Source organism: Pteropus alecto, unplaced genomic scaffold, assembly GCF_000325575.1.
Source record: "Pteropus alecto unplaced genomic scaffold, ASM32557v1 scaffold100, whole genome shotgun sequence".
Classification (NCBI taxonomy): Eukaryota; Metazoa; Chordata; class Mammalia; order Chiroptera; family Pteropodidae; genus Pteropus; species Pteropus alecto.
The window spans coordinates 1532260-1547002 of NW_006430723.1; the positions used below are offsets into that span (position 1 = coordinate 1532260).

The 14743-nt window shown below is 38.9% G+C and overlaps 1 protein-coding gene across 2 annotated transcripts in view; it reads left to right on the forward strand.

The window, feature by feature from the left end:
* The window catches only part of POLE4 (DNA polymerase epsilon 4, accessory subunit), a 13254-nt gene extending 7958 nt beyond the window's left edge, over positions 1-5296 (forward strand). For both annotated transcript variants that reach the window (XM_025049466.1, XM_006905239.3), the window contains exon 4: positions 4977-5296. Coding sequence is in view for 1 of the 2 variants with exons in the window: in XM_006905239.3 (XP_006905301.2) it covers positions 4977-4990 (14 nt within the window). In the remaining variant the exon portion in view is untranslated. The remainder of the gene's footprint in view (positions 1-4976) is intronic.
* The last annotated feature ends 9447 nt before the right edge of the window (positions 5297-14743 follow it).

Sequence of the window (14743 nt, forward strand, 5' to 3'; positions counted from 1 at the left end):
TGTATCTCCAGGAGGTCTATTCGGTTCTTTTTGAAGGTTTCAGTCTGCTTGCTAAAGAATCCATTCTGCTCATCTAGTTGTTTTTTTAATTCTTGAAATTGTGATATGATTAGTTTCGGATCTCACTGAATTTCTTCAGAAGTACCATCCAGAATTTAAGTTGCATATTTCCATGTCCGTAAGCTTATTTTCTGGAGAGTTTTCTGAGCCGCCTGGTCACCTTGGTTGTTCATGGTGTTTAATGGACTATTTCTCTGCCTGGGCATTAATGGAAGTGTGTTCTGCTTTTTTTCTTTTTTTCCACAAAGAAGATTTATTATGTACTAGTCTCTAGCCTGTTGTAAATAAAGTGTTTTTCATTTGGTCTCCAGTAGGTGGCGTCTAAGCCTCTTGAATATCTGCTTTATATAAAGTGTTAATAATATCTTTTTTTTCTTTATAGATGTTTAGTCATGCTTGCTACCCTCAATCTCAGTTCTTGTCAGTGTTAGTGACAGTTTAGGTAGCGTTCACTCAGATTCTCCTGGCGCTCCGTTGCGTTACGTCTGGGAGGGTATGGGAGAAGGGGCCCTCTGGGTTGGGAGTTGGAGGCTGCGGCTCAGCCTCAGTTTTGCATCCGCGGGTGTTAAAAATCAACTGTTGCTTCTCTATTGTCCCTGCTTTTCTGCCATCCCTGGTTCTCTGCCTTATGCCCTGATGATTGTGCACTGCCGCCAGCCGTGTGGAGCTCACGGCACTCCCAGGCAGGGCTGTTCAGGTCACTCTCCGCACTTTCTCCCCGCCCCCGCTCCTACAGGGAGCTCCCAGAGGCAGCTTCTTTGTTTCTCCCAGGCCACTGCCCAACACCTGGGGTTCTGACCTCCGGTAGCTCTTATGTGAAGATCCCAGGCTCAGACGTGCTGGTGTGCAGTTTGGGTGGTTTTTGTTGAGTTTTAGAGGAGTTCAGCTTATTGTTGTTTCAAAGGGAGAGATCTGGTAATCTCTCTCTCGCTGCCACGTTTAATCTAATCTCCACCCTATGTCTTTTGATTGGAGCACTTAACCCACTTACATTGAAAATAATTGTTGATAGATACATAGTCATTGCTATTTTATTATTCATGGTTTTTATCTTCTTAAACATTATTTCCTTGAACATTTCTTTTAATTGTAGTTGTATCATTTTTAGTTTCTTTGTTACCTTTATAGTTAATATAACATACTATAACTTTTTGTTGTACCTAACTCTCAACATATTTCTTGTCTTCCCACTTTTTAGGGGTGGCTTTTAGTGTATCTATCTCTTCCTTTCCTGTTTTTAGCCCACTTCTAGCTTTCACTTCGCGTCATGTATTCTTTGACATTGTTAAAGCTGTTACCACAATTAAATCTTCCATGCTTTATCTGTTGAGTGTAGAGGTTAAAAAATAGTACTGTGAATAGCTTTTCTTCTGGATGTTTTATGCAAATATGTTTAGAATATGTACATTCTTTTCTAAGCCTTTCCTTATGAAATGTAACACAAAGAACAAATTTAAAGTCAATAAATAATAAAATTAACACCATTGTAAATACCAGCGAGACCAATAGATAAATATTGTCAGCCACCAGAAGCTCCGTGTATATTATTCTTCATGTCTTTTCATGCCCTGCCTGACTGTATCCTGACTTTGGTAATTACTTCCTTGATTTTCTTTAGTTTTACCACATAAGCATTTATCCCTAAATACTAATGTTTAGTTTTATGTTTCTTTGAAGTTTCTACAAATAGAACTAAACTGTATGTATTTATTGGTTAGCATCCGTTGCAGAGCTGTTTTCTTTAGGTTAACACATTTATGAGATTCATCTTTGTGGTTGCACATATCTCCGGTTTGTTCATTTTCTTTGCTGTATGGCATGCCATTGTGTGACAATACCACAATGGAACTATTTTAATGTGGATAGTTAGATAACCTTTTTTTTTTTTTTAATGACTTAATTTGCCGTGAACATTCTTGTACATGTTTCTCATGTTTTCTCTTGTACATGTTTTTAATGACTTAATTTGCTGTGAACATTCTTGTACATGTTTCTCTAGGGTGTGTGTGTGTGTGTATGTGTATAAAATTGCTAGGCATAGGATATATATCTCCCTTTTGAAAGTACTGCCAAACTTCTTGTATATCTGATTCACATTTCTGCCAGCAAGCAGTATATGATAATTCCCATTGCTCCTCATTCTTACTAATGCTTGGTGTTCTCAGAATTTGATTTTTGCCAGTATGATAGGAATGTAAGTGATAAATGCATTGTGGTTTTAATTTGCATTGCCCAGATTACTGGTGACATTGAGCCTCTTTTCATATGCATGTCCTTTTTTTATTGGGGGGGGTCTGTTTTTCTCTTGGATATTTTGTCTTTTTTCTAACTGATTTATAATATTACATATATAATCTGAATATGAGTCTTATTCAGTATATGAGAAGGATGTATCTTTTCCTGGTTTATGATTTATGATTTGTGTTTTTCACTCTATAAGATATCTTTTGATAAACATGGATTTTTAATTAAAGGTAGTCAAATGTGTTTTTTCCTGTGTATACTGCTATTTGTTTCCTGTTTAGTAAGGAAATTTTCCCTATCCCAGGGTCATGAATTCCTACATGCTAAAATCTTTATAGTCTTGTCTTTCTTAAAACTAGAGTTGACTTTTTGTCTTTCAGATTGAGGTAGTGGTCTAATTTCTTTTTTTCCTTCTTATTTAGATATTCACTTATCTATATCATTTTCTTTTTAGTGCTACCTTTGTTATAAACCAAGGCTGTTTGGGGGCTTTTTGTTCTCTCTTGATGATCTTTTTGTCTATTCTCTTGTCAGTATCACACTGTCTCAATTACAGGAGCTTTAGGTGAGAGAGCAAATCTTCTCACCTTGTCCTTTAAGTGTTTTGGCTATTTTTGATTCTTTGCATTTTCATGTATGTTTTAGAATCTGCTTTTCAAATTCCACTAGAAGCGGGGTAGGTTTGGATGACATTGAATCTGTTGATTACTTTGGGGGAGAAATGATGTTTTTACAATAGTGACTTTTTCAGTCCATGAACATAGTATATATCTTCATTTATTTAGAGCTTTACTTTTTAAAAATTTTTAATTTTACCTGAAAAAGTCTTCGCATATATTGTTAGATGTTTTCCTGTCAGTACTTAATATTTTTGATGCTGTTGTTAATGGTATCTTTCTAAAAAAATTTCAATTTCTGAGTTGCTAGAAATAGAAATATAATTGATTTTATGTTAATTTTGTTAATTCAAAGCGTTTTGAAGGCTTTTTTTTTTGTCTTTTGTTTCTATTGGTACTGTCTCATGGTTGGATAATTTGAGGCCTGTATTATAAAACCTTTCTCCAAAGAAGATTTTTCATGTGCTTCTGCAAGGCACCTAGGAATATTTATTAGTGTAAGATCCTTTTAATCCAAAGCCAAGATTTGAGGATCTATGGGCCACTGTGGTGATACGAACCCTAACTATAATAAGCCTGTGAGGGAGCTTGTTTAATTCTGGTTTTGTCTTACTCTCAGAGTGTAGCCATTTGGGACTCAGTTTTAAAAAAGTGTGTGTGGAGGCAGGTTATCAGGCCTTTTCACTGGGCAGACTGTGGGATTTGACTTGGTTTGCTCAGCCTGTCAAAAATCAAAGCAGTTTCTCAGCTCTGTCTTCTGGATTGGCAAATGCCCTCAGGGCAAAAGAAGCTTTGAAAGCTGGATTTTGTGTTCTTGCCTTTTCTAGATTTGGGGTTTGCCTTTTCTTGATGCTTCTTCAATGCTTATAGGATTTTAAAAGTATTTCAATGAACATTTTCAGTTGAGCAGGAATTTGCGTTATAGCGTTTTTAAGAAAAAAATAAATTTGTCTCTCGCTTTGTAGGCTTTCTTTAAATGCCTGGTAATTTTCATTCTGTATAAGAATGAGGGAATAAGAAGGCTGTTGGAAAGTGTGTGTGTGTGTGTGTGTGCGCGCGCGCGCGCGTGTGCGTGTATGTGTGTGTGTGTGTGTGTGTGTGTTTTGCCTGACACTTCTACTATAGGGTGAGCAGGGATAGGACCAGATGTTATGCTGGGGGCCCTCAAATGCCAGAATGCAGAAAGCTTTACTGGGGGAACTGGCATTTTCAGAAGCTGCTCTAGTTCTCCGGATAATTCACTTAGTTCTTTAGAAGGGAGCCCTCTGATTTTTTTTCCCCTGCCAAGTTTTAAATACTTGTTTTCTGGGAGTGCTGCATGTAGGGAGGGTTGTGGGGAGATGGGGTCAGCTGTTTCTCATCTAGACCCTTGAGTCATTAACCCATTTAGCTTTGCGTCTCTTTCCTTATTCCTGGTGTCTGGGTCTGCAGCCTCTCCATGGGTTTCCTAGGCAGATGGGCTCCTACCTCTACTGCAGCTCCATCTGTGTTATTTTTAAGCTCATTTTTCCTCTGCACTATTTATAAACATACTCAGTCAGATTTCTGTTACTCAGCTTATTGTTGAAATCTCTTAACTGCTGATATACCCTCTATTCTTTTTGTAGATTTATATCTTTTCCTTAAACATTTTTTTCCTTTTGAGTGGAATCTTGGATGGGAAGGCATATAAACTTGTGGGCTTAGTATCTCATCTTGAACTGGAACTTTTTCAAAAGGTTATAAACTCTTGGCTTAGAGAACTTACCTCATGTATTTTGTATCACTCACCCCTTATATGGTTTTCATAAATGCTCATTAACTAACACAACAATTTCTTATCCCTTTTCCTGCCTCTGGTTCTCACTCTCCAGTATGCTTAATTCCCAGCTGCCCACCCTCTGTACCGACATGTTTTTCCCCAAGGATCTGTTGGATGGATAGTCTTCAGAACAAGTATTTTGGTCTTAGAGAACTGCCAGTACCAAAGCAGCTTCCACTTTAACCTTTCCAGTTTGTTACGCTCATCCAGCTCTTAAGGCATCTTGCTTAACACGTTGTTCTTTGTCTTTTTAGGTACTTTGGATTGATTGCTGAGCAGGGAAGTTTTGGGAGCCTTTACCTGCATCCTTCAGCTAGCTCTCTGTTGGCCTCAGCTTTGAAGAACAGAGTCCTTAGAATGTTGCACTTACACTTCCTGTTCTACCTTCACCTAAGCCGGAGTAAACAGAGATCTCATCTGTTAGTTTTTCTCTACAAGGTCTTCCACTGTTTGTGTCTTCCATTTCTGGCCTGGATGCAGCTGCCGCTACTTGGGGCAGAGATAAAATGAATTGTGTAGATTGCTGAATGAATGGTAAGGACTGGAATAAAAGTTACTGATCAACTTTAAGCTAGTGTGTTTCATAGTCTTGCATTTGTTCTCACTGCCATGACTGGAGAGCTACCATGCCCAGTCACAGACCTTCCTGATCTCCCTTGCCAGCCGTTCGAAACCTAAGCCTTTGCATTTATTCTTCATTTTTCCAGTATGTCACCAGAATTTGGTTCTAGAATTTACTAGATACTACTTAAGGTCTTCATAATGCCAATAAATGTGATTCTAAATTTAAAAGTAAATATAACATTTTAACAGCTTTATTGAGATATAATTCATATACTATATAATTCAGTCATTTAAAATGTAAATTTCAGTAGTTTTTAGTATATTTACAGGTATGTGTAACTCACAATTTTAGACCATTTTCGTATGAATAGAATTTTGTATTTTGTGTCTGGCTTATTTCACATAGATAACGTTTTCAAGGTTTTTCTGTGTTACAGTATGTGTCAGTACGATTATTTTTATATTTTAACTGTGGTGAAATACCCAACATAAAAATTACCATTTTAACCATTTTTAAGTGTACAGTTTTATGGCATTAAGTAAATTCATATTTTACTACCATCACCATCATCCATCTCCAGAACATTTTTCATCTACCCAAACTGAAACTCTGTACCCACTAAACAGTAACTCATTTTCCCATCCCCCTGCCTCTGGCTAAATTTTGGGTTTTGCAGGGAAGATATGGGTGACGTAGCAGGAAGGAGGCAGAACTTGTAGGAAGTAATAGTTAAGGAAAGCGCCAAGAAGCCTTGGAGAGTGGGTCTTAAGTATTTTTGGATCATGGATTGAATATACAGAGTTCACAGATCTCCCTAGAATGTACAGATGCTTAGTCCTGTTATATTTTGTAAATAAACTTTATATTAGAGTAATACTAGATTCAGAAAAAAGTTGCAAAGATAGTGCGGAATTCTTACATACTCCTCACCTAGTTCCACTGTTAACATTTTAGATTGCCACGTACACTTATTAAAACTCAGAAACTGACATGTATTTGTTACTATTAACTGAACTCCAGACTTTGTATTTCTCCAGTTTTCCTATTATATCTTTTTTTTGTTCCAAGATCCAGTCCAAGATATTACATTACATTGACTTGTTATGTTTCCCCAGTCTACTTTGATCTGTGACAATTTCTCAATCTTTTCTCATTTTTCATGACCATAACAGCCTTCAGTAGCACTGGTGAAGTATCCTGTAGAATGTCCCCCGACATGCATTTATTTTTCTCGTGATTAGTTTCATAACTTTTCATATAAGTTAAGGTTTACACAGACGCCCGAGGCCCTTCCATGGGCCTCATTATTACTGCAAATAGGAATTTAAAAGGGCATGCTGGCCTGTTTTTAAGATAAATTAGAGGTGGTAGCCCATTAGTGGGATAGGAAATTGATGTAGTATGTTGCCACTGGCCTTTTAAATAATATATTAAAAGCATCAGAGTGTTGAGTAAGGGCAAGTATTTTAATTTTTGTTTTGTTTATATGTGCGTATTCTAGGTCATTGTATAAAATGTATGTGGTGGGCAGAATTTCCCCATTACCTTCACCCTTGGTTGTCATGCCTGTTGAATATGTTACATGGCAAAGGGGATGTTGCAGATGTATAGGCATACCTTGGAGAAAATGTGGGTTCAGTTACAGACCACTGCAATAGAGCAAATATTGCAATAAAGTGAGTCACAATTTTTCTTGCTTCCCAGTGCATATAAAATTATGTTTACACTATATTAAGTGTGCATTAGCATTATGTCTGAAAAAATGTACTGTACATACCTTAATTAAAAAATATAGCTAAAAAATGCTAATCATCTGAGCCTTTAGTGAGTTGTAATTATTTTGCTGATGGGGGTTCTTGCCTCGATGTTGATGCTGGCTGACTGATCAGGGTGGTGGTTGCTGAAGGTTGGGGTGGCGGTGGCAATTTCTTAAGACAACAATGAGGTTCGCTGCATAGATTGACTCTTCCTTTCACGAACGATTTTTCCATAGCATAGGATGCTGTTTGATAGCATTTTACCCACAGTAGACCTTCTTTCAAAATTGGAGTCAGTCCTCTTACATCCTGCTGCTGTTTTACCAAAGTTTACACAACATTATGAATCCTTTGTTGTAATTTCAGTAGTCTTCACAGCATCTTAACTGAGAGTGGATTCCATCTCAGGAAACCACTTTCTTTGTTCATCATAAAAAACAACTCTTCATCTATTAAAGTTTTGTCCTGAGATTGTAGCAATTCATTCGCGTCTTCAGACATCACTTCTAATTCTGGTTCTCTTGCTATTCCATCATACTCTACTGAAGTCTTGAAGTTACCATGACAAATATGAGGAAGTTTGAGATGTTGTGAGAATTACTAAAATGTGACACAGACATGAAGCGAGCAAATGTTGTTGGAAATATGGAGCTGGTAGGCTTGCTTGATGCATGGTTGCCACAAAATTTTGATTTGTAAAAACCCGCAATATCTGTGAAGTACAATAAAGTAAAGCACAATAAAACATGGTGTGCCTGTAATTAACGTTAGTAATCAGTTGACTTTTAAAATAGTTTATCCTAGATTATCTGGGCAGGCCCAAAGTGATCACATAAGCCCTTAAAAGCAGAGCTTCTGGCTGAGGGTAGAAGAGAATGCCAGAAAGATTCAGAACATTAAAAAGACTTGAGCAATGCCTGCTGGCTTTGAAGATGGGGGAGGGCCATGAGCCAAAGAATGTGGGCAGCCTTTGGAAGCTGAGAACAACCTTTCACTGACAGCCAGCAAGGAAACAGCAGTCCCACTGTGTTGAACTGAATTCTGCCAGTAACTCGAATGGTCTTGGAAATGGATTTTCCCTTAGAACCTGCAGACAGAGCCCAGGCCAACTGTTCCTTTCGCTTTGGCCTTTGGCCTTGTGAGACCCTGAGCACAGAATCTAGCCACACTGTGCCAGACTTCTGACCTGCAGAACTGAGGTAAATGAGTGTTGTTTTAAGCTGCTGAATTTATGGTAATGATGTATTTTTTACTGAGGCTCAAGGTAAAAAAAAATTGGAAAATACTGCTGTAGTGTTAAGGATCATGGATGGGGGTCAAGAGACTCATCTCGCCACTCCTACGACCTTAGATGACAGCATGTCAATAACCCCCCTTGAGTTTTCTCTTGTCAGTTGAGTGGGTTATTCTAAAGTTTCTTCCACATGACATTTTTCTATTATGAACTGCTTTGTTTTTTTCAGTAAAATTTACCTTCTTTAGTGCACAATTCTATGAGTTTTGATAAAGGCATACAATTACCATCTCGATCAAGGTATAGAACAGTTACATACCACAGAAATTCCTCTCCCACTCCACTGGTGCCTCAGCCCCTGGCAACTACTGATCTATTTATTGCCCCTATAGTTTTGCCTTCATAAAAGTAGTTATACAGCATGTAGACTTTTGAGTCTGGCTTTTTAAATTTATCATAATGCATTTTAGATTCACCTGTGTTGCGTGTATCAGTAGTTTGCTCCTTTTTATTGCTGAGTAGTATTCCATTGTATGGAATGTGTGTGTCATTATTTTGTTTCTCCATTCCCCAACTGAGGGATGTTTGGGTTTCTAGTGTCAGTGATTATAAATAAAGCTGCTATAAACATTTGTGTACAGGTTTTTGTGTGAACATAAATGTTCATTTCTCTTGGGAAATACATGTGGAAATGCTGGATTTTATTGTAAATGTATGTTTAATTTTTAAAGAATCTGCCCAACTGTTTTCCAAAGTGGCTGTACTATTTTGCATTTGTATCAACAGTGTTTGAGAATTTCAGGTATTCTGCATCCTTGCTAGAATTTGGTATTAACTTAAAAAAAAAATTTTAAAAAACATTCTAATAGGTATGTACTGCCTTCTCATTGTGGCTTTAATTTGCATTTCCCTAATGAGTTGTGTGTTGAGCATGTTTTTCATGTATGTATTTGTCACTATAAGACTTCTTCGGTAAAGCGTCTGCTCTCATCTTTTTCTTATTTTTAAAATTAAGTTGATTTTGCCCCCTTCCCCCTGATTTTTAAATTGAGTTTTGAGAGTTCTCTTTGTATTCTGGATACAAGTCCTTTATCAGATATGTGTTATGCAAATATTTTCTCCCAGTCCCACCTGACATTAAGTTATTTTTAATTGTATAAATAATTCTTAACTGCATTCAGTTTTGTTGGTGAAATAACTAATGTGAGGCGCCTGTGGCTTCCAGGGGACTCCTTGCTGTTTTGATATTTCTGTATAAGGCCTGTGGAAAAGTAGGGCTTCCTTCGTGGTCAGCAACTACTGTGCCTTTCTCCTGCCTTGTTGTTCATCTATCAGGCATGGACTAGTGGGTCAGGAAGGGAGGTTGAGTTCCCAGTGTAGCTGGCTGGAAGTGCTAGAGTGGAATTTCCTGGTGTCTTACTTAGGTCACACATGGGTTTGGGGGAAGGCAAATGAAAATGAGACCATTACTAGGTTTTAAGTAGGGTGAAGGCCTCAAGCTTCTGAAACCTGGTGTTAACAATGCAAAAGCCTAACATTCTAAAAGAATAAGAGTAAATTATGCTAAAAATTCAAAAAAATTAAAGTTTGTCCCTGTTTCTTCTTTTTTTGTGTGTGTTTGAACCAAGGATCTGACATTGCTTACTCAAGGCTAAATAGCTTCGAATAGCCCCATGCTTAAAGCATTTTTCTTTATTTTCCCAATTAATTGTTACAGATATATTCTACCTCATCTTGGATATAGTTTTACTTTTTAGGGTTTTTTATTCCTGCTTTCCCATGGGGATCTTATTTCCCTTGCCAGATCTATAAAATTTAGGTAACTTGGGATCTTCAAGAAACAATGAATTCTAAATAGTGGGTATGTATATTTGATTCAGGATGGCAGAGTGAGTATTCTTCACAGTCTCCCTTCTCTAATACCTACCTAATTAAATAAATGAACAATCACTACCCGCAAGTTCATACAAATTAGCAAAGTATTTTACCTCGACAGTCAAATAGGGAATACATTGCAGTGCCACAAACTTCAAAAAGGAGCCACTAAGGAATGACATAGAAGACCCTGGAATTGAGAGGAAATGAGTCACATAAAAAGGTTCCTAACCCTGTTTTCTAGAAGTCGTAACTGTGTCACCAAAATCCTGAGAATGCTTACTTATACTCTCAGTCAGGAGAAATGAAAACTGAGGAGGTATCACCCTTTCCTTTTTCTGATTGGAGAGAAGTGAAATGTTCACTGGGAGAAGTGGGTGAGGCAGGTGCAAGTGAACCATTTTCGGTGACTGAGGGCTCTAAGCTAAACTAGAGGATGAACCTAAAGGCAAAGGCACTTGTCTAAGGAGATTGGAATACAGCCTCCAGCAAGGTGGAGTGAGCCCAAGGACTGTAAATTAACCTTCAAGTTGACCCACCTTCCAAGCTGAGCTCTCCCTCTCCACTGACCACACCATAGTCTACAGGCAAAGTATATAGAACAGGAAAGATCCAGCCCTCAAACAATAGCTCCCTAGAGAACAAATGGTGGGAAATACAGTGGTTACGAAAATGGATGCTGGAGCCAGAATGCCTAATTTCTAATCTGCCTCTGCTACTTACAAGTTACTTAACCTCTTAATGCCTAAAATTCCTCATCTGTAAAATGGAGATGGATAGTAATAACAGGATTCTTATGAGGATTAAATAAGTTAATATATAGAAAGCACTTAGAACAGTGACTGGCACATAGTAAGTACCATAAGGCTAAGTGTTAGATAATATTGCTGTTATATCAGAGGAAATGAAAGATCCAAGCATGAACAGAATGAAAATAAATAGCACAATGATATAAATAAGCAACAGTAAAACAAACAAACACAGAAACATAGTGTCCAAAACATAAGAAACTTGATCTAGAAGAAAACATTGCTCAAGGAACAGAAGAAAATTCCTCGTGAGTGTTTTGGATTACAGACTAACAATAATATAAATTCAATAAAATAAGAGTTCAAAAGCTAAGTAATACTTTAAAGAGATGAAGAGGAGGTCGCAGCCCTCGCTTAACTTTTCTTTCACTACCGGCTATCTGAACCGCAGAAGTGTGCTGTTCCAGCTTGGAGGTGCGGTGCAGTGCGGTGCAAAGGAAACAAGCATGCGGCCCTGCCCAGAATACCATGATCAGAGCCCTTTGCTTATAATAATATGCTCCAGTATGTGAGCTATGGTGGGCTTTCCCCCAAGAATTTGGAAATAAGAGGTAGGAAGATTGCTCTTTGAAAGTGGAACCTCAAAGTCAAGCACTTCAGAAGCTGAATTGCTTCCAGACTCAACTAGATCCGATCAAATCTGTCCAGAAGAATGTGTTGTCAGTAGTAGGCACTGAAAGTGAGGAAGGAATCCCTGAGACATGTTGGTAGAGCCCATCGCCCACTAGGTAGGTAGCTTAAGCCTTAGCCAGTGCCTCTAAACACTGCAGTCCTACTGGCCAGACGTGTCAGCCTGTCCCATTCAGATGCCTTCAAACACTGGAATCATATATTTATCTCCCTTTATTCTGAGCCCACCTTCTCCTGGCAATGGTTTGATGCTAATCTGACTTCCCATGTAGCTCTGCCTCAGAAAGAAAAGGCACCACTCATGGGAATTTGGACTATTTCCATTCACCGTGACAGTGATTTCTCTTTGTGAATGAATAGGACCATTTCCATCTATGAGTTGTCTGTCCATGTTACATCATTAAAGGGAGATGAGAGGGTGTGGTGGCCATATACATTGGGAGTCTACAGTCCTTCTGAGAGTTGTCTCACATTGTAGGTTACTGACTTGCCAAGCAAGGGCCATGGGCAAGGGATGTGTTCTTGGAAAATTGTGTACAGCCAGAAAACACGTTATAAGAAAATTTTCCATAGGAAATGATCTAGGAGGGAACTGAGGCATTCGTCACATTTGGGAGAATCTGAAGGCTGTGTTATGTCCCTATTTATAAAATTATATATATATATATATTAAAATGTGTCAGATGTGTTGGTACAGGAAAAGGGAGAAAGGGGATGCTGCAGGGTCAGGAGAAGGTGATCTGCACAGGTCAAGGGTGTGGGATACCATGAACCAGGCCTAAAATAATCAACACACAAATGTCCAGTCTCAAGGCAGTGGAAACCAAGGGGCAGATGAGAAAGATAGCGTTGCTGCTCACTGGCTATTGTGCCAAAGTGCCTGGCAATGGCATTTCTGGTTTTCTGTATTAGGGTAAAGGCTAATTTGCTGCAAAAAATATGCCCCCAAACACACTGGCTTAACTAAAGTAAAAATTTATTTCTCCTCCATGTAACAATTCAATTGGTCTAGGCTAGCAGGGCAGCTCTGCTCCATGGGGTCATTCTGGGATCCAGGCTCCTTCCATCTTACTGCTTCGTCATTCCCTACTATTGTACTGTCCAATAAAACTTTTTGTGATGATGGAGATGTTCTACTTCCATGGTCTACAATATGGTAGCCACCAGTCACATGTGGCTTTGAGCACCTGAAATGTGGCTACTGTAACTGCGGAATTAAATTTTTAATTTTACTTAATTTAAATTTAAATAGTCACAGGTGTCTAGTGGTTACTGTATTTGACAGAGTAACTCTAGGCCAAAGCTAGATGGTCTCCAGGTTCAGTTCCAGTTCACAGGAAGCAGGAAGAGAGTGTTAGTAGGATGAAGGGCTTGTCTTTTATGTTGGAGAGGACCCAGATATTGCACACATTACTTCGGTTCAAATCCCATTGATCCATATTTCGTCATTTTGCCAGATCTAATTGCAAGGTCAGTGAGGAAATACTGTTTCTGGCTAGGGGACCATGTGCCCAGCTACAACTCTATTATTATGGTCAAGTGACAGACAGATTTTGGCGGACGTCTAGAAGTCTTAGCCACAACATCTCATCTTTGCAATGCTTTACTCTGGGGCTGTGCTCACATTAACAATTATAAGCCTCAGTGATAACAATCACTAGTCCATAAGGTCACTGTGTGGGTCACAATGAGATAGTGCTAATAAAGTCCTCGACATCAGGCCAGGCACATAGTATTGAATTAACACTGGGCATGGTTATCGTAGCTTTTGTTAACTCCAGGGTCAGCCTTCAGTAATGCTTGCTGAGCACTGCAGCCCTTCCTATTTTGAACATGGCTCGCCTTTGGGAGCAAAAACTCTAAGAAATCAGGGTTCTTTTGAACACGCATAAGGGAAACACTGACACTGCACACTGGCACTGAGTTTGTTTAATGAGTTTGTTTAATGATTTTGCTTCTGAGTAAAAGGTTCATCTTGATGTGTTTATAATCCCAGGTTTCTTAGCCTGAGACATACTCAGTGAAATCATTAATGTCACCGTGCAAGACCTTTTTGGAGACGCTGGAGAGCTTTTACCCAAGGCAGACAACATGTCCCCTTTGCTCTTCACTCCCTAACAGAGTCTAGTAGAGCAAATGGAGAAAGACATGATTCGAAAACGATATCTCTGCCCATCGGTGCACGGTATCTTCTTGATGTGCTGATAATGAGCACATATCTACCATATTAGAAAAGACAGAGCCTGACCAGGGCACCGCAGGGCACCCGTGAAGTAACCTGTCCTCATCTCAGGGATGTCACACGAAGCGGAGATCAATGTTTGGCTTTTTAAATTACATGAGTAAAGATAATGAATTCACTAAAGACTCTCAGTGCCTTTTAAAGAAATACGTCATTTCACAGTAAACAACTGTAAAACAGTATTTCAAAGCAATGGTGATGATCTTTCTTATTTGCCTTACCTGCTAAAAGAAATTTTGTACCTTCGATGCTTCAGCATCGTAAAATACTCCTTCAGGTGAATGCTGAATGAAAATCTTGGGGATAATTTCAGGATTCCTCCTCTTGTCACTTTTACTATACGGTATATATTAAAAGCAAGAAGCTAAATTGGTTTGCCTCCTGATTGTCATCCCTAATTGCAAGTGACATGAATCACAGTGATTTCACGAAGCAGTTTGTAAAAGCGAAAAGATCTGTTAGTCAGAATGTGTGTCCTAATAGAGAAAATGTCAGACATAACAGAATGGAGATGAAATTTCCCAAGAGAGCTCACTGCCACAGGAAACCCTCAAGCTCAGAGCTTTAGAGAGAGCCTGTGGCCTAGAAGCAGACGCTTGGGCGCAAGACAAGAGGGAAACCTAAGCTGGGGTGGCACTGGGAGACGGGAAGAGGAGAGTGAATATGCCAGCAGGTGCCAGCAAATCAGTATCTGTGCTAACAAGGACGAGTCGACACTTCAAGGGTGGCATGCCGCAACGTTCATGAACGTAGCCCAGGGCCCCGCAAAGCCTAGCGTGGCCACACGGTCCTGTCTATGGAGAATTCACAAGAGAATTCGCAAGGGGATTCCTCTGTGGTAAAATGGAAAGGGCTGGGTTTTTCCTGGGGTTTGATTCTCATGTTTTTTTTACAGCTAGTGGTTTAGGA